At 32.1% G+C, this 21,116-nt stretch overlaps 1 protein-coding gene across 5 annotated transcripts in view; it reads right to left on the bottom strand.

Annotated features, from left to right (window-relative positions):
* The window catches only part of LOC129809874 (cell adhesion molecule Dscam2), a 98,330-nt gene extending 77,978 nt beyond the window's left edge, over positions 1 to 20,352 (bottom strand). For 4 of the 5 annotated variants that reach the window (XM_055860013.1, XM_055860010.1, XM_055860014.1 and 1 more), the window contains exons 1-3: positions 19,759 to 20,337; positions 11,922 to 12,113; positions 1,688 to 1,770 (exon numbers count right to left, since the gene is read on the bottom strand). In XM_055860013.1, the coding sequence (XP_055715988.1) occupies positions 1,688 to 1,757 (70 nt within the window). In that variant the 5' untranslated portion in view covers positions 1,758 to 1,770; positions 11,922 to 12,113; positions 19,759 to 20,337. Of the gene's footprint in view, positions 1 to 1,687; positions 1,771 to 11,921; positions 12,114 to 19,758 lie in introns of all 5 variants that reach the window. The other variant, XM_055860012.1, reaches the window with a different exon arrangement.
* Between the last annotated feature and the right edge of the window lie 764 nt (positions 20,353 to 21,116).

Consider the following 21,116-nt stretch of genomic DNA (forward strand, 5'->3'; position numbering starts at 1 on the left):
GAATGATATCCAATCCTTGTCAAAGTAGAAATTTTGGCTCTATTTTGGTGAACTTTTAGAATTTTGAGGATTTTGTATCACTCGCTCTGATTGAATTTTATTTCAACGCAAAATAATACAATTTCCACATAAATTCACCCAAACACTCATCATTGAAGAATATTAAAGAAATTTTATAATATTTATTCGATTTTGGAGTTGCTTAAATGGCTCCCTAGAAAAATTTTCTACTCTCCCTTCCCGCAGTATTTTTTTCAAAGGCGTGCACTGTTTAAGTTCATTTTGTTAGTGTTTTTTCAAAATTATTTTTAATGCTTAAAATCGATTTATAATCACGTATTTAATATCCATTCTGATTTGTTTGGGATTTCAAACCTTTCCAAAGAATCCAAGCATGTATCAATGGGTTAATAAATATACGCGTATGGCTGTTTAACCTTTAACTTTGAGAAGTTGTTAGAAGGAATGCTTGAAAGTCAATTTCATATTAGGATCGAATGGGTACCTATTGGCGCTTTAAGAAATCGTATCATGAATTATGACCTATTGGCATCTTATTTTGTACCATTTGAGATACGAAATTTGAACATCAATCCTTACAGGAAGAGATAAATTAATGAAAAAACGTCATAAAACTATATTTTATTAAATACAATAAATAAATTTCAATATTTTGACGAAATCGCCAATAGATGGTCATTGCCGAACAGGTATTCGTTCGACCATATATTATTAAAAAGTCGGCAACCTCAAAAACATATCCAGCAATAAAACAAATCATCCAAAATGTTTCAAATGTATTCCAAAAATACCCCCAGAAGAATGCATAGAGGTTTGAGAATTTAGGCGAAAGGTAATTATTCTAAATTTCGACACAGTTTCAGGCAAACACCAAAACCAAGTTTGAAATGTAATATTTTTAATACAAAGTGATTCTTTTTGTTACTTCTTCTTAAGGAGTCTTTGTATTTGTACTTTCTAAAATCTTTCATAATACATTTTAAAATAAAATAAAAAATATACATTGATAATAATATAGACGTAGCTTTGGGTAATATTTCGGCCATCTTGATTCTTATAGCTGCTTGGTCTTTCGGAATTCTTTCAAAGTCTCTTATACATCATCTCGTTCGAAAAAGCGATGTTTTTTGTTTTTTTTTTATTGTATAACCTCTCTAGAGTATGCAAAAACCAAAAATTTTTGGAATTTAAGGAACAAAACAAGTGGACGAAATTGCAAGCTAACCGAAATTTAGTTTGCCTACCTCTTAATAAATCACTAGAAGTACTTAAGACAAAGGAACAGACAAATTAGTTGCTAACATTTTTTTCGATTAGTGAATAATTTTAAAAAATGCATTTCAATTTGGAGCAAGAATACCGGGATAATCACATGGCCCGAGGGGCACCCGCCGATCTCTTAGAAAATTTTAAAAGACTTTGTACAAGATTACAATAAACTAAAGTACATGAATTGTAAAAACTACAATACAATTTTTCCTGAGTGAGAAAGAAATCGATAAGGCTGTTGTCTGATTTTGGGTAAATAGATCCTGAGTAGAATTTATATCTCAAGGGTAATAGCGTATCAAGGATCTCAATGATTGCAAGTAATTTGTATAAGCCAATCTCGAAATAATGTAAACACAGATTTTTTTTTCGGATGAATGGATGAAGATGAACTTACCACTCACTACAACAATTCCAAGAACAATCCTTAAGTATTCCATCTGGGATTCGGTGGACTTTTCCAACATTTACTTTCGTATCCTGAAAAGATAAGAAGAAAAATTTGAGGAATAATATGCAAAAATTACTCACATTTCTCCATACATTTATCTTCTTCTACAAATAGAGTCATCTAATTTATTTTTCGCCCAGATAATTTTCTCGTGTATTTTGCTCCCTCAACGAGTCAATGCTGGGGTGGCCTTAATCACAAGACGAACTCTACGTAGCGTGTTGATGAGGATATAGGAATATAAACTCAACAAGTGTCAGATAAAATTTTCTAGTTGTGAGAATGGAAATTTTCACCCTGAGGCCACCAGTTAAATTACCCCACATCCTTCTATAAAGTCATGTTTAATATTTTTTTCCCACACACACACATTATCGAGCTAAGAGCTTGAGGAGAATTTAATGAGCCATTTATTATCGCTTTTCCCTTACATGGAAGCTTTTGTGGCTAAAATTAAAAATTATGTGTTAAAACGTTTGAAGTTTAACTCATTATGACTTCTGAGAGAAATAATGAAGAATTTCGACGATTATTCTTATAACATTATGTAGTAGTGTCCGTTACTATAAAACCCTATTAACAAATTATATTGAATAGGTATTAATAATACATTAAAAGCCAATAAAACTGCTATATTGGTCAGGAAAAAGTTAAATGAACTTTGGGATTTATAAAAACCGATTTAAGTCAATAAAAAAATTAATTGTCATCAATGAATAATAAACTCGATTTTGTTTAACAAAAAACCAATTTAGGTCAATGAAAAAAACAATTTTATTAAGTAACGGGTCCGGCACACCTTTTCGATCAGGAAAATTTCATGAAATCAAAATTCACATCCCTTTCTTTCTTAAAAGTTTTGCGTATGTCTACCCTACTCTTTTGCACTCTTCTTCTTCTTTTGAACATCACATCAAATTAAATTTAGTTCAGTCCAATTTTGAGCCCGACCGAGTGGGATTGACTTATGCAAATATTTTGAGAAAGAAAGCTATGCGAATTTTGATTTAATAATTTTTTATCGATCTAAGGTGTGCCAGAGGCATAAATTATCAATTTCGGTCAGTAAAAACTTAAATCTATAAAAATATGAGCTCGACTTAGACAATTAGCAATTAGCATTTTAGCTGGTTCTAGAGAAAAAGAATTTAATTTTCCCTTTGATAAAACTTTGAAAATTATTAATATATGATTTTTTTTACAGAATAAATAAGATCTTTTATTGACGAAATGTGAATTTTCTACTGAAAATGTCCAAGAGAGATTCTTTTTACCAACCAAAATTTAATTCATTGCTGAACAAATGGAATTTCTACTGGTTATTTGAAGTAACTGACTAGCTTGAATGTCTATTGATCAAATTTCCTATTTTGCCTAGATTAATTTTTATTGACCAAGTTAGCAATTTAACGAACTAAATTCTCTTCTTACTGATCAATTTTTTTTTTGTTGGCCAAATTTGAATTTTTCTGACCCTTTCTGCCAAAATACTGTCAATTTTGTTCTTCTTTTATCGCTTATGTTTTTTTTAAATATATATATTTTTTTAATTTTCTGTAGGGCTAAATAATTGGAAGATTCTTAAAAAATCGTAACAAAAGACCAGCAGTCGATATCTCACACTGTTTGGTCTCAATGAATCAAACACGTAAGATGTGAAATATCTAAAATTGTAAGAAACACCGTAATTACATTTTCCTTCAATCTCATTTTTACTTATGAAGGAGTTACGTGGGTCAAAAAGACTGGAAAACACCATATTTTTCTAAGTTCTTTCTTTTAAACATAACAAATTTTCATTTTAATTTCAATTCGTAATCATATAAAGGTACAACATTTAAACTATATTTTCTGAAATTTTCATTTCAAAAATTCAGCCGTTGGAACCCGAATGAATTTTTAAAATTTTGCCGTGAAAATATCAGAAAATATAGTTGTACGGTTGTATCATTATACGAGTATGAGCTAGAATTATTTTTTTTATGATGTTAAAAGAAGATGTCAAGGAAATATGCTGTGTTTTAGTCTGGTAGATCCACGTAACCCTTTAACTTATATGATAATGGCGCCCCAAGGGGTGGAGAGTGAAGGAAATGGAGATACCGAAAAATCATAGAATTATCACTCTGGTTTTGACTTTTGATTATAAAATGAGTAAATTTAACTAAATACGATGAGGTGTTGTATGTAAAAGTTAGAACTTGACGATAAATGTGATTCCTCCCTTACATATTAATTCGTTTTCATTCCATTGAAGAATTTTCAATTCGTTGATTTAATTAAAAAAAAAAAAACGAAAAAGTAATACTCATCCTCCATAGTTATTTTGTTTGTTTTCCCGGTAAGAGACACGCTATGCGTTGTTAAACAATTTCAATAATTTTAATGTTTTGAAAATATTTGTTCTACCGTGCGGAGCAAAGTTTAATCTGATGATATGGATTTCACAAGTGGCATGAGGTGGAAAGAGAAAACTTTAGGGAGAGCAAACTTTATGGTAAAAACTTGGAGAGTACACTTTTCCAAATGCATGAGTTGAAGAGTGGAAAGTTTGCCGGGGTGTCTCATTCTTCCTGAAAACTTTGACATTGAAACTGTGACTAACACTTAACTTTTCTTTTCTTATCTTCTTTTTTCATCCATAAACAACTTGTTTCAAAAGCATCCACGGGTGGTTTGAGGAAGTAAACAAAAGTGGAAAAAATGTGGATTTTCCTCAACTCGATATATTATTGAATTATTCTCGGAAGTGCCGAAGAAAAAAAAAAACTCGAAGGGACTTTTTATACCATTCACAGATCTCATTTTTCACACAACACAGTCATCACAAGAAGTGAAGAAAAAAACAGCTAAGCAAAAAGTTCAAATTGAATTCCTTTTTGATAAAAGTGGTTGTATATAATTACAAATAGGTTTCTTCAATTCATTTAGCTGTGATTCTGCCTTGCACGCATTCGCAGGTCATCTTCTTTAGAGAAACACAGCTATCGCAGCTTGAATAAAAATTCTATGCTACTTGAGAAGACTAAGAATAGGATATAAGATTGAGTTAGTTTAGGTTTTTTATAATCCCATTTTAATTAGCTTATAATTCTCAAACAGTACAGAAACACTTTATGACACACATAATTCTTAAAATGATTTTCTGGTGATCCGATCATTTCAGAGTTATACGTTTCAGATGACGGAACTGTAAAACATAAGGACTTGAGGACTTTTAATCATTAAATGCAATGGGCTCAAACAGAAGTAGATTTTGATTCTCCAATAGTGTCTTGGATAAAAGGTAAATGGAACTCTATTTGCACAAAAAGTCGTTGAAGTTCGAAGAATTCAAATTCAATTTCGAATTTTTATACTAAATTTTCGAACAAGGTAGGGAAAATTTATCAAATATCACACTAAAAAGCTGGCAAAAGAGTTACTCAGTGATTATTGAGCGATTAAAAACTGGGGCAAGAACAGTAAACGTAGTTTTCTGTTTTTTTCTTCACAACAATGTGAAAACCGACACATTTTGACACTTGAGCACTACGAAATTCGAACAGGATGTAACTTCCGCCACCTTGCGGAATTGTCAAGAAGTAAGAAAGTCTCTATTTTGGATCTTCAAATAGATTTTCGAATTTTTCAAGATCTACTTCTGTACGGAAAGTATAAAGATATTCAGAATTTCAAAGGTTCGTGCATTATCAGCCAGCTAACATTGAGAAATTGATGTTCGAAATTTCGAAATTGTCTATATCGAAACACAGAACTTTTTATGTCAATGAATTTATTTTATTTAACTTTTGGACTTTTCTAACATAAAACTATAACTATGTAATTTTTTTGTGAATTGACCTAGTCAGGTCCAGGGTCAAAGTGCATCACTCGACAGACCTACGTCTATTAGGTTGAGAATTCTCAACTCATTAATGTTAAGTTGGGCAGTTAGTTCGGAATGTTACAACTGATATCGCTATACTATCATTAAATTCTTATAGACATTTTACCAAATGATCCCCAAAAAAATTCAACTAATAGTTTTTTCGCATACTAATAAAATTGCAGATATTCAAATCAAAAATTCAAAAATTGAATTACTATATTGAAATAATATTTACAATACGTTAATGTCATACGTTTCTTTGTGTAAACAAAATCACATTTTGTTAATTTCTTGGTTACATATTAATTAATTGATTTCTCAAGTTATGTCATTGATGTGTCATCGCTTGGATGAGTAATTGTCGTTATTTCCTTATCAAATGTGCAAACAATTCTTGTATAGTCTGTGTATTTCGCTATTGTAATAAAATTTTTTAATCTAATGGGGAAGTTACGACAATTGCTGATTCAAGCGACAATATACAGTGGCGGCCAAAATAATAGAATTATTTTGCAAAGCTCTTATTTTTTAACTTTTGTATTTTTTCTCAATTTGTTGATATAATTCTGCAGTAGAAATCTTCAAATTATTAGAATCGTAGAATGAGGGTTGTTTTAGTCGCTAGAGGTTTCTATTTTACACAGAATACGTCAATAGTGAAATTCAGTTCGGCCAAAAAAACTGGAAAACTGTCATTTATGGTTTCTAAATATGGCTTTATTTAAACTTATTTGATTTATAGATCACATTCTTTAATTTAACACTAAACCTACCAAGACCCGGTCAAAATGACCGGTTTAAAATTAACACAAATTTAAACGGTGCAATGTCACTATCATACTTTATTAATTTCTTAAAATATGCCTGTAATATATTTTTCAGTGTTTAAATTTTAATTTTTTGCTCTTTTCCAAGACAAATTTGTTATCTTACCCTATACCGCGGTTTGTCATTTGACCGAAAAATTATCAAAAACGGTCGGTAGGTTTAGTGTTAAATAAAAGTGGTCCTATTGCATGTTCAAACCAAATTTCACTATTGATGTATTCTGTGAAAAATAGAGACCTCCAGCGGCCAAAACAACACTTATTTGACGTAAGGTAATTTTTTTATAGGTAAACACTTCCATGTGAAAATTATTTCAACGAATTGGAATAAACAAAAATGCTCATGGTAAAATAGTGGTCGTTGCGGAGCTGATTCTATTATTATGGCCGCCACTGTATATTATTAAAAGGAAGTAATTTTAAATTTCAGGATATAAACGACAAGTAAATCAAATAAAATGCAACAAAATATAAAATGCAGAATATTTTATTGTGCCTGAAATTGCAGAATGTAAAATGGATCACTGATATTCAATAGTGATTTATTACCGAACTTATTAAAGTTCATCATAAAATTTAAAATAAATTATGTTGACCTGTGATATATTATTATATATATTACTCTTTCTGTATTAATATATGATAATTTTCATCCAATGAAATATTTTTTGATTGAATTGAATTAAAATTTTAGTTTTCAAACTTTAAATCATGACTTAATTGCGGCCACTGCCGGCTTATCGACTTATTTTCCTAGAATTCAACAACATTAATCGGTCAAAGTTCTCAATAATATCAGCTTTTTCAGCTTAATATCAGTTTTGTCACTGTTTAACCTTTCCACACACGATGTGAGTTGAATTATAAATATTATTGTAAGATCTCAATATCCATCGCACAAGCTTCACGTCACAAATTCATTAATATAAGACTTTAATAGTTTTTATGGTTCGAACCATTCAATAAAACACCTCAATACACTTTAGTTTCAAACTCAAAGTTTTATTAGTTAGTGATACTTTTCATAGCAAGTGTAAAGTGCACTCTGTATTTATTACATACGTACATAGTTACATAGGGGTGTATGACTCGTGATATAAAGGGCAGTTTTCATTCTGTAAAAAACTTTCTTCAATTCATGAAGAATTTTTCAGCAAATAGCAGAAGTGAATGGTACAGGGCAATCACACCTATGACTTTAGAAAAATAAAATGTTTCGAACAATACTGAGGGTTGTGTCAGATAGCCAATATGAAAGTGAAACAAACATTATGATATTAGGGGAAAATGGGGGAGAATCAGACTCAGATAGAATTAGACAGTGAATTTTGAACAAACCACTACTTATTCAGTTCTGAATTTATCAGTGTATTTATCAGCGAATAATTAGTTATCAGAGTCAACTGAGCGGTGATCTGGAGCTAAAAATCAGCACTCCGGTACTTTTTTGCTACGAAATCGCGTTCATTGCAAAAAAATCGGTAGTCTAGTGAACCGTGAGAGGCACAGTTATCTATCTACTTGAGAAAAATTTAATTTTATTTGTAATTCTACCCCACTCGTTAAAATAAATGGATCATCATGGCTCCGGCACAGGTTTCAGATCGGGAAAATTTCATAAAGTCGAAATTCCCATCCCTTTCTTTCTCAAATCTATTATATCAGTCTACCACATTCTTTCGCCCTCTTCTTCTTCTTTTAAACATCATAACAAATTAAATTTAGCTCAATCGAATTAGAAGTTCGAAAGAATAAGATAGACATACGCAAAACGTTTGAGAGAGAAAGGGATGTGAATTTTGATTTCATGAAATTTTCCTGATCTAAAAGGTGTGCCGAAGCCATCAAGGACCATATTTGAAAATTGTGGTCTAAACGTGATGAGCTGGATGATTGCCAAGTCCAGATTAACGGCCAAAAAAGCTTTGCTGTGTGCTTGATGGGATTAGAAGGGAATAATCCACTATGAGTTACTGCCCAATGTCCAAATGTTCAATTAGAACTTCTATTGTCAAAAACTGGGCAGATTGAAGCAGGAGATCGACCAGAAGCGATCAGAATTGGCCAAAGTTGTGGACCATCAAGACAACACCAGGCCGCACACATCTTTAATGGCGCTCCAGGAGCTCCGAGAGCTTTTAGATGGGAGGTTCTATCGCAGTCGTCGTATAGTCCCGACCTAGCACCAAAAAAGTATCACCTTTCCAAGCATTTGCAAAACGTGTTTGATGGTGCAAAATTGTCCTCAAGAAAGACTTCTAAAAATGAGCTAGTCAAGTTTCTTTTTTGGCAGTTAGGGTGTCTACACATTGTAAGCGATTTTGATAAAAAATTGATTAAAAAAAATTGATAATAAACGTCGGTGGTGTAGGTAGATAATTGCTCCCAATGTGTAGAGACCTTTAGAGACGTGATCCTTTTCAAGTGTAATTATGAAATTGCCTTCAAAATGTATAAAAAATTAACAAACAAAACGGTGCATATTTGATCTAAATCTGATATAATAAAGCTTTAAAAGACTTAAGAATTTTTACTTGACCTAATATTAAGATACTGAAATTTGGAATTATTAATATGGATTGTAAATTTCTTTTCTAAAAATCACTTGATTTGCATAGTATAAGTAATGTTAATCGTTTACGATTTATATTCAAATGATAATAACTTATAAAGCTTATCGACATTGAAAGTCAGATTTTTTAAAATGATTTTTGAATATTATTTGCAGATATTTACTGAACCATTTTGCAGATTTGCAATATGGTTCTAGTCCACTGAATAAAACAAATGAAAAGGGAGAAAATGAAATGAAAAATTGTGTTAGAAAGAAATATAAATGAAATGAAACAAAGAGCTGAAAGTGGCTAAATAAATGAAAGTCTCATTTATGTGTTAAGGGTAAATTTTATTTTTTCCTCTTTTCATTTTAACTGCTCGAACACCACGAGAGAGCATTTTCCACATTTGTGTTTTCTTTTTCAACTTCTCTCGATCCTGGCTGCCAACGGTAAGAGATATTGACTTCCTGTCTTCGGTGACCCCCCAAAGTCAACATTCTTTATCGTACTAACTTACCCAAATTACCCCCACCCCTTATAACCCCTCCAAAAACAGGATCATTTGAATGATCTTACAATCGTCCCTGGCGATTTCGTTCATTTTTGGATATGTTTTGGAGGTAGTTCACCTGAACATTTCGTTCTTAGACACCTATCACCGGAAAAATCGCAATGTTTAATTATTTAAGGTCAAAACCACCCTGGAGGGTCTAATTTTCAACGGATTTGGTTAAATTTGGACTTTTTGAAAGGTATAGTAATTTTGAACCCGACTGCATCGGTCACAATCGGTGGGGAACCGGTAAAGTAACGGTAATACGCCTACTTTAAATATAGGGGAAACTGGGGCACCATCAAACACGGGGTAGCACCAAACACTGAGATTTTTTAATCAGATATTCGACTTCAGAGGACAAGACTTATAGAAATTTATAGACGCTATAGGGATGCTTGTTCACTGAAGAAATGATAGGAATAATCTAAGTAGTTTAGAAATAAAAATTAGTGTTTGATGCTGCCCCGTGTTTGGTGGTGCCCCAGTTTCCCCTACTGTTTTTCGCACTTTTTCAGTATTTTGACTCATAAAATTCAAACGGTAAGAGATATCAACTTTCAGTCTTATGACCCCTTGTCTAATGAAATTATCTCGAAAGTAATCTCTTTAGTTTTTTCCCCTCCCTCTTCATGCGTCCCCTATCCCCCTAAAATACGTCAAAAATGAGGTTTTTCTAACTTTGCAAAAAATTGGCCTTGGCCATTTCGTTCATTTTTGGATATGCTTTGGAGGTCGTCCAGCTGAACATTTCGTCCTTAGACACCTTTCACTGGAAAAATCGCCATCTTGAATTATTCAAGGTCAAAGACCCAATTTTCACCCGATTTGGTTAATTAATTAATTAAAAGGTTCATGATTTTTTGAAACCCTCTTCTTGAACAATTTTCAACTTTAAGATGGTTTTGTGATGATTTAGGGGGAGGTGGGGCTACTTTGAGCTGTGGGGCTGCATTGATATACGATTTTTTCACCTATTTCTAAATTAAGCTGCATCAATAAGAACCATGGTTCTTTCAATTGTTTTATTTAGATCCACGATTATTGTGCTTATCCAAATTACATTATGTTAAAACCCAGTTTCTATTAGAAATATGCAAAAAAATCATACAGTGCTGTCTCTCTATATGCACAGTTTGGGTACTTTTTTTGACAGTTCTCTCTCTGAATATGCACAACTTTTTTTTTTGAAATTCCCAACGATTTTTTCTTTCTTTTAATAAATTATCAATTTTTTTCTTGTTCTAGAATTTCCCGTGTTATTTTAAATATAATATGAGACAGAAAAAAATAAAATTAAGAAAATTAAGAACAAGAAAAATTAGTTACCAAGAAAATAATTTTCTTTATTACTTTGTCAAAATGTAAACAAATTGATTTTGAATGCAACCGACACAAAAGCTGTGCATATAGAGAGTGTGCATATAGAGAGACAGCACTGTATAACAATGTAACCTCACAGCCCAAGGTAGCCCCACTCCTCCCTATAGACAAATTTAATTCGACAATAATTTTATATGCACCGGAAAAATGTGCGAAAAGGAATATAAGGCGGAGCTCTTTCTCAGGAGTTCGAGCAGCTCGCAAAGCCTCGGACGCTTTGCCACCCCTTTTTTTAATTTTTCATTGGAATTGCACCATCACTTACTAATGGATGGAACACATGTTGCACAAGATAATTGGTAAAGATTAACGAATAATTTTCAAAAAATCTTTTTATTTTGGGTTAAAGATCCAATTTTCACGATCGATACATGCTTCACTTACCTGAAATCGTTATGCTAAATTAAACCTCGTTAAAAAAAATTTATAACATGTTGTAAAAATTATTTAATTTCTAAATTATGTAGAAGAATTCGGGTGGTTTACGGTAAGTTATTAACACCTAACACCGGTAAAATAGTTTTCTACTTTTATATTCGTTTTAAGTGTACAGTTCACTTTATTATTGTTTCAGTAAACCTTTGAAAAGCAATAAAAAGTCATCGCAGCACTTCGTGTGGTTTTTACAATTAAAATATTTTGTTAAAGTAATAATTACTATATATAATATTTATGAAATACACATTTATGTTTCTTTTTGTGTTTTAACAGCAATTCGTTAGAAAAGGTGATGAAAGTGGTTAGAGTAATGAAAATGTGCATGAAACAACCACTTTATGTTGATTAATTTTCCTGTCTGGCATCCTCAATCACATCCTTTATATATTGTTCGTGCAATCCCCTATATTGGCTTTAACGGAAGTAGTCTACATTAACACAGTTTATGTACATAAACTATACGAATTTCTTGATACAAGATTTACGAGTATTCTTTGGCAGTTGTTTTATAAATTGAGTTTCTATATTACAAGACGGAGAGTATACTAACCTTTTCAAAACACCATAATCCATTTAATAGTTGTGCCCATTGTTATAAATTATCCAATGAGAGCTTGGTAGAAACTTTGCATTTTGTTGTACAAATATAAAAGACACAGAATGTTTTGGGAAATGCGGTATAATGCAGTAGCAAGTTGCTTCGAATGCTCCAACATCATTTTTCACAAAATTGATTTACAATCTACACCAAACGAGAGAGATTTGAAAGTGGATGAGAGGGAAGTTGCTGCATCTTCCAATTCTTGTATTGCATTAAAGTTTTACATAAGATTGCAATACACTCTACCACTTCCGACGCCTTGCAACACATCAAAGTTGAGTGGAAATTGAAAATTTTTGTGGGAAAAAAAAACTTCCATTTAATTTATTATGTGATTTCTTTACGTTTTCAATATTCCTTAGTGCTTTATTAATGAAGACCAGAAAGAAACTATATATAGTATAGGGCTTTTGAGACTACTCAAAAGCCCCAAACAGACTAAAAACATTTTTACAGAAAGCAGAAAATTAGGTAGATCTTTTTTTTTCCCATCTCTACCATCAAAATGGTATATTTACTTTACGTGTTTTGCAAAGTTCTTCTTTTTCTTCAGAACTTCTATTTATGGGAAACTTTCCTAGTGCATCAGTTGGTTTTAGATTTTGTGTTCTGAAAAGCTGTTAAACTTAAGATACATTACAAATCAAGAGGTAAATAGCTTAGAAAAAGTACCAAAGAGTTACTGTATGTCCATAAAAAGTGTTGAGAACTACACCAGATGGTGAGGAAATATAGTTGGTATCCGTGGAAATATTTGCTCATTCAAAATGTGTTTGAGAAATTAAAATAGGAAGATATTTTTAATTGAAAGTTTCTAGTAGATCAAATTAAACACTTGCTAAAGTTTGCGTTATTTGAGAACAAGCTTAAATTTGAGAGTATTTTCCAGAAGCATCAGACTATTGAGAGCATCGAACGTCGGATCGGTAATGGTATTTTTCAACAATAACTTTCTATTCATAAACTTATATACATCTTTAAAAATTTCACATCTTGCATTTATTGGATATCACAATGAAAGCCAAATGGCAAATTTGCTTTCTTATTTACCAAAGTTGAAAATTTGTTCAGGTTTTTCTCAAAAATGGGAAAACTAAACTCCAGGCTTTTCAACGTTAAACTTTTTACTGCTCGAATTCTACAGAGTAAACTGTTATATAATCCTGCGATTTTGAGGTAGATATGTAATAATAATAATAATAATAATAAATTTATTTCTCGAATTTATATATTTCGACTCCTTACCCTACAAAAGGACATACATTATTAGAATTTTGGAAATCTGAAGATTCGAGTTTTGTAACGGTTGTTTGTCTGTCCGCCCGTTTGTCCGTCTGTTCGTCCGTCCGTTCGTCCATCCGTTCGTCCGTCCGTCCGTTCGTCCGTCCGTTCGTTCGTCTGTTCACCCGACCGTTCGTCCGTCCGTCTGCCCGCTCGTTTGTCCGTCTGTCCGTTCGTCTGTCCGTTCGTCTGTTCGTTCGTCTGTTCGTCCGTCCGTTCATTCGTCCGTTCGTCAGTCCATCAGTTGGACTGTTCGTCCGTCTATCCGTTTCATCCTTATGTCTGTATGTTATCACTTGTACAGGGTAAATGCCTAGAGATAGAGATAGACAGGGACCTCTCTTTAAGTCGGCCTCCGCATTATTAATTTGTTCCTCATTTTCTACCCGCTCTTCCTTTTTCACACCCAAGCTAGTTTATTTTTTCGGATTTCTCAAAAACCAGTCGTATGATTTTATTTTATTTTTGGATATGTTTAGAAATTATGCAGGCGGATCTTTCGTTTTTACTAAAATACCGTTGAATCGGTTGAATCATTCCTAACAACGGTTTTTAAAAGTCAAAAGTTAAAAAGGCTCTACGAAGTGTATTTCTCAAACGAATGGTTTCATTTTTGACTGGTTTGAAAGGTCTTGGAATTTCTGAGAAATCTGAACCTATTCCAATCGGTTGCTAACCGGTTATTTATCGATAACTAAATAATGTTATAAAAAGGAGAATGAAAACCGAATGTGCCACTCATCACCTATCTTTTAACTTCATAGAAGTGAACTGTCTATGGCGACTGATGCTCAATCACTGAAATACTGTTGTTAATTGCCATGAGCAACTAGAGTGCCATATCACAACCTCCAGCACCCGCCTAGGGATGATGCGTTGGGTGTTATAAAATTGAAGGATTACGATTGGTGGTTTGGCCGTTGACTGGGTTAACAGCTGTTGACTGAGCTTCACTCTCTACAATAATAAATTTTTGTCCGAAAATCAATTTTATTAATTTTCAGCATTTTGGGAATCTTTTGAGTGAATTATAAATCGATTCAAATCGATTGTTAACCGGGAAAATGTAAATTATGCGAAAATTTGTGATATAAATGGATGACTTGGCTATCCATTTTTTTATTTAACTAAAATTACTGATAAGCCATTAAATAAAATATAGTATTTTGATAAATCATAACTCAAGATAGAATCACCTTTAGAAGAAAGAGAAGAATAAGAAGAAGAAGAAGAAAATGCTTATGGAACTATGACTTTTGGAAGTTAATATTTTTAAAAGTTATTCTTAACAATCTTCATCAACTGAAGTAGCCCATTTCCGAGGTGAATGCAGTACCAACAAAGTAGTGAAATTATTTATTAAATTTAGAAAAATGGGGAAGCAGAGGAAGAAGCGCTTTCGTACAGAAGCAGATTTTAGATGTAGCGTCTTTTTCATTATTTGCGGAATGGAGGATATAATATTACTATCAGAAGTCATATTTTCTTTCATTTTAAAACTTAAACAAAAATTTCCTGATGAACTCACAACTTCAATCAATTTTGAAAATTTTAGATTGCTAAATTTTTATAAGACTTTTGAAATTTTCTCTATTCTTTCTTCGTCATATGAGAGTGAACGTGACCACAATGTTTAATTTTTAGATGAAAATATCGTTCTAAACGCATTGAAGAGAGATATAAATAATTTAATTAATTATAAATACCATAATAGAAATTTTGCGAAATTTATTTTTTTCTGATTCATTTTCTTTCATTTAAAGATAAAGCTAATTTGAATGAATTTTATAAAAAACAAACTCACAATGTTATAGTTCGATCCATACAAATTTATATATAAAGAGAAGGAGGGTAACTTTGAATTGGGGCAACTTTGAATTGAGGTACGTTTAAAATTGAGCTTTCTTCTCATATTTTTCTAATTGGAATTAAAATTAAAATTATATCATATTAAGGTCCAATTTCGGCGCCACCGTCTCCTAGGCCAGTTTGGATTAAATATCGAACTCAAATTAATGTATTATTTTTAATGTATGAGGTAAGCACTTTTACTTTCTGAATTCTTTCTTGTAGAAATATTCCTCATTAATAGCGCATTCCTCTGTGACCTCTTTGAAGATGATGTATTTCAAGAAAACAAAAAGTTTGACATCTTAAAATCTTGAAATAGGGGGAATGGGGCACTTTTGAATTGAGACAGCTTCGAAATTGGGCTTCTTCACCTATTTTTAAGTGGAACTGAGCTTTATTATAATGTAATTTAGCTTCGTAATTGGATTGTGAAGGTTAATTATATCATGGTAAAATCCATTTTCATTTGAAAATAGGAGGAAAAGGCCCAGTCTCAAAACTGCCCTAATTCAAAAGTGCCCCACTTCCTTCTTTTGGTTTCAGAATTGCCAATCTTAAAATACATACAATTTGTATATTGGATATCAAGATTTTAAGACATATGAGAATCATAATATCTTGATCTTGATTTTGTTTTGATTTTCGAATACCGTAACTTTTTATATTTTCCTGATATTAATTTTGGTTTTATAATAAAGGTCATTATTCGCATTTAAGTTAATATTTAATTTCATAACACTATATTTAAGCTCCATCGCGTTCCCTTTATATAAAATTTATAAGGCTCTGGAAGCTTTTAAGCTTTGGCCAATTATTTAGTGCAATGACACTGAAATATTTTATTATAGATATATGGATGAGATCATATATTCTGTCACTAGAAGAGGTTGAAAGTTTGGAGTGGTATATCTCAGCTCCTGATGAACATAATTGGATTAGTGAACTATTGTTGAAAAGCTTGGTTCATAAGCTTTTAGAATCTGGTATACTTAATCTGCTATGGATAAACCATGGTCATCCAGAACCATTTATGTCGAGGAAGACACATTTTGCAACGTCTTTTTTGGCCATCTACTTCTGGGACCAGGAGTGACCCACTTTTCTCGCACATGGACTGTTTGTTGGAGGAACTCAAAAGGTACAATTTGTGGAAGAAACTTTTTTTTGGACATCTTACTTTTTTTTATTCATCCACTTTTGCAAGAATTTTAACATTTTACACGCATAGAAAAAAATGACAGAAATCCTTCTATCTCATTTTCTGGACAAACTAATGAAGATATCGACTTGGAATGTTCTATGTACTCCCCCATAAGTTGATCCAAGGAATCCAAATATCACATCAATTTCATCCCCACGTCTATCCTTCTCCTCCAGAAACCACTCTTTTAGGATTTCTGTCATTTTTTCCTTGCGTTTAACACTTCAAAATTCTTGCAAAAGTCGATGAATAAAAAAAAGGTAAGATGTCCAAAAAAAAAGTGTCTTCCACAAATTATACCCTTTGAGTTCCTCTAACAAACAGTTTATGTGCGAGAAAAGTGGGTCACTCCTGGTCCCAGAAGTAGATGGCCAAAAAAAGACGTTGCAAAATGTGTCTTTCTCGACATAAATGGTTCTGGATGACCATGGTTTATCCATAGCAGATTAAGTATACAAGATTCTAAAAGCTTATGAACCAAGCTTTCCAACAATAGTTCACTCATCCAATTATGTTCATCAGGAGCTGAGATATACCACTCCAAACTTTCAACCTCTTCTAGTGACAGAATATATGATCTCATCTAATATTAAAATTTTGGTAATAGATTTTTTTAAACAAAATTTTAAGCTTTCCTTTGAACTTTATTTTAATGAAGCTTCAAGTTTCTCAAATGCTATATGAAATTGTGCAGTATTAAAATTTTGTATGGTTTGAGGAAAAATAGGACTACTTTATCATTTATAACAAAGAAAGATCGGGAAAAAATATCTGATAATAAAAACTTTCTTCCGACGACCGCCGATACGACGGTTAATTTTCTTATGGTACTCACTCACAGACCCCGAGAAGAAAACGCGTTTTTAGCTATAAAAAATTTAAATATTTGGTTTCTTGTGGATAGTAGAAGGTTATCTACAGTTAGAATAATTTTTATAAACATCTAGCTAAACCTTGCAATACTTTATAAAACATTTCTCTCGGTGAAAGAATTTTTTCAGTCTTTCCAAGAGTCTTCCTGAATTCTTCAACATTTTCAAGTGTTTTTAATTGATATTCTTCATTAGATACTTGAAACCAAGTATCATTCTGTAATTCTTTTGGAAGTAAATTCGGTATATCAGACTTTTTAATCCAAACTCAGATGGAATTATGAATGGAAAAAATCTTTATGAATGGAATAGTCTTTCACACCATAAGTTTTTTTTTATTGTGGACCTATAAACCTTGAAAAAAGGGAGGATGGAATGAAGTGTCTAGTATAAAAGTTTTCTGATTCTGCTTTCAAAAACAAAAGACAGCAATTTCTTGTGTTTTTAGTAAGACCATTATTAGTTTAAGTGTTTTGGACTTTAACTTTCCATTTATGTGTCGAAACCCATCTAGAACTATTCTAAAGGACCCAAAAGAGAATGAGCTTTTTAATTAACATGAATTTAATAGCCTTTTTACAGAGAGAGATTTTTTGAAATGTTTCTATTCTTTTATAAACAAAATCTTAAGATTAAAACTTCATAAAATTTAACTGACTACACAGAAACAAATATTTCGAAAAATTGTTTGTAAATGTTTGTGAATTCCCACTGTGGACTTACTAAATGCTCGAACCCACTAAAAAGTTCGTAAAAGATTATGTTTCTCACAAACATACTTCGTAATATCATTACTTGACGAGTATTTTTTTTTGTTTTTTGGAAAAAAATTGTTCGTACATTTTTGTTGTCTGACAAAACTTTACGAATAAATTACAGAATTGAACGAACATTTTTGTGTAAATTGATCATCTTACAAATAATGTTCTTAGTGAATTGTACAATTTACGAGCATTTTTTACGAACAATTTTGCGAAATATATTTTTCTGTGTGGTTCGTAAAAGTTCGTAAAAGTTTGCGCACTTTTCACAAACATTATTTGTAACATGATTATTTGACAGACATTTTTTTGCTCATTTGCAAACATTTGATCGTAAATGTTTGTAAACACACAGAAATTTCCTAAAGTTTTGTATGTTTACGAACATTTACGAACAAAATGTTTGTAAAAGAACGAAGAATGATCGTCAAGTTTGTGAAAAAATATAAACATTTACGAATTTATTAGACAGTTTTAGGATTTACAGGCAATTCGTAAGTGCCCAATAGGAATTAACAAACATTTACAAACTAATCTTACTTAAGAAAGATTTTTTATCACAAAATCTTAGCTTGCGATCGATCTTTGCATGCTTTTCAAAGTAAGATACGTCAAATAAATCACAGCTAGTATGGCCTTGTGGGGGTTTATCGTTAGTTAAATTCTGTTTACCATATCGCAGAGTCAAAGTTGAAATTATTGTATAAAATCTACCTCACTCTACGTAGCAATTCTCTTTTATGCATAATGCATAATTGAATGATAACAATCTAGCTTGTTGCCTGACCATATGTTAACAATGTTAAATAAATTTTCTGTATAATTGTTAAAATTGCAATTCACACAATTACAAGTCTTTTGTTAGTAAAGTAGCTTTGATGTTATATTTATAGAAAATAACCACAATGTTTTAAATTTGATAATGATTTCTTTTTAATTTACAAAATGTTAAATTCACTTTTAAATGCATAGTTTGATAAACTTTATGAAATATCTTCGTAATGTCAAAGTGGAAAGAAATTTTCACTAAATAGCACTGGTTGGGGTGCAAATGAACTAATTAGAAAATGTAGATTTAACATATTTCTCTCTTTATATTGTGCAATCCACAGAAAGAGATAATTTCGCAGTTGGGTGATTTTCATCAGGATACAATTTCGAGACAGAATTTCGAGTGCTCTGTTATTATGTAATTTGAGATATATGTTCTTTGCCTCTCCTAGTGCTTCAGCAGTTTTTGGTGAAATTTAAATGAGGCTTCTAATGTAATTTCTGGTTAGATGCTCTTGCTTATTGGACACTGAGGAAATTACATTCGGAACACAAAGTACTTGCAATAGAATTATTTTATCTCCCAAAGATCTGTATAGTGTTTTGCAATATTCCATAGGAGTGAACTTTTACATGATCCCTCTATTCTCCCACTTTGTATAATAGTGAACTTTCTGTATTCGGGTGCAGTGTTTGCCGGTATCTCAAGTAAAACTTATTGGAGTAGTTGAGAGAATCTTGTGGGATTTTGGTTTTCGCCTTTCCTTCCTGTTACAAATTCGTGTTATGTATGTGTCTGAATTACTATATTTGGCTAAATCTTAGAATTGTTGACTTGTAACTTCTGATGTGAATTTGGACAAAGGATATCTTAACTTTATTTCACCTCGAGATAGTAACACTTAGGAAAGTTATCCACCATAAATGAAATAATCCATTTAGATAAAGTTTCAATTTTTATCCACTCAACTTTTGCCAAACACGAAAGTAACATAAAAAAATATGTATTTGCTTGGAGTATTTATCTTGCCATTTTGTCAATGACTCACAATTGTTGGGAGAAAATGTTTTTACGGACAATAAATTTTTATGTTGTTTATTTTTTTTCTGGATCATCTCTCACCACTCATCCAAACCGCTATATGGATCTCTCAACTAAATGCCACGTTTTTCACATTTGCACATTTTCCATTAAAGTCTGGTAGGGAATCGTATAAATATCGTGTAGATGCTTTTTTATGGTTTCTCCTCTCATCACTTTATCTCCTTTGCCAGAAATATGTAAAATAATAATAAAAAGGAAAAATACCACATTCCCTCTCCATGCAAGTCCAACGAACTGAATTAAAATTGGGAAATTACTGCATGAGTTCGTTTTCGTTTTTTTTTTAATATCTTTTCCACTTCTCTTCCGGTTAAATGTTTGACCACCAAGAATGCGAATTCAGGAAAACAAGTTTCAACGGTTGGGAGTTTTAAAATTTCCGCGCACGACCGTCTCCTTCGAGGATTCACCAACAACTGACACGGCAGACGGAGAAGAGTTTCCTTCCCAACTCTGATAACTCACTCGAAAGCACGCAAATGCATGGCAGATCCTATGAGCGGTAGCAAAAGCTCTGCCTCACCGTCCGGATGCTACTGATTCGTAACCCATGAGCACGAAATGTACCAAGTCCAAAAGTGATACACAGGAGTATCCCAAATCGGATACTCTCGTCCTCTCACACGAGAGAATTCTCTCGCGGATGTGAATGAAACATGAGGAAGAGTCAAGTTGTCTCTATATTTCACCTTCCACCAGAAGTGGATATTCTCCGGTCACAAAACCTAGAAGGATGAAATTGAATAAATTCTTTTTACGCTATAATTAAGATAATCCCATTCTGAGCATTTTTTTGGCGTTTCTCGCTACTTTCCAAGATTTTCAATTAATGTTCTAATGCATTTTGTACACAGCATAAAAGTTTTACATCTTCCCTGATTGCTATCGAGTTTTGGCAAGAGACAATTCCAATTTGCTGCCTCGGAAGTTAAGGTAAATATGTTGTCACACCTGAGTTTCATATATATGTAAGAAAATTCTCAAATTGTACATCTCAGGATCAGTGTTTCGTAACATAATGGTTATTTGGAGAAGTGTCTTTGCTCCTGCATTTTTTTCTGAATTTAATCCCAATTTATGTGAATACATGTGACCTTATCAATTTTGCAGCTGGAGCTTTTGAGATTTTGCACAGAGATTGAAGGTATTTTTGTGAATTTACTTTCATCCACCCTTTTTATTAACTTGGAAAGTTTTCTTCTATACACTGGCCTTATCATTCTTTTTCGTTTTGCTATATTCATTATTTACACTTTAGAAATGTTGTTATCCAAAGACTTTTTGCGGTTTAGTGCTATGGTA

This window comes from Phlebotomus papatasi, chromosome 1 (genome assembly GCF_024763615.1).
Source record: "Phlebotomus papatasi isolate M1 chromosome 1, Ppap_2.1, whole genome shotgun sequence".
In the NCBI taxonomy this organism is placed as follows: domain Eukaryota; kingdom Metazoa; phylum Arthropoda; class Insecta; order Diptera; family Psychodidae; genus Phlebotomus; species Phlebotomus papatasi.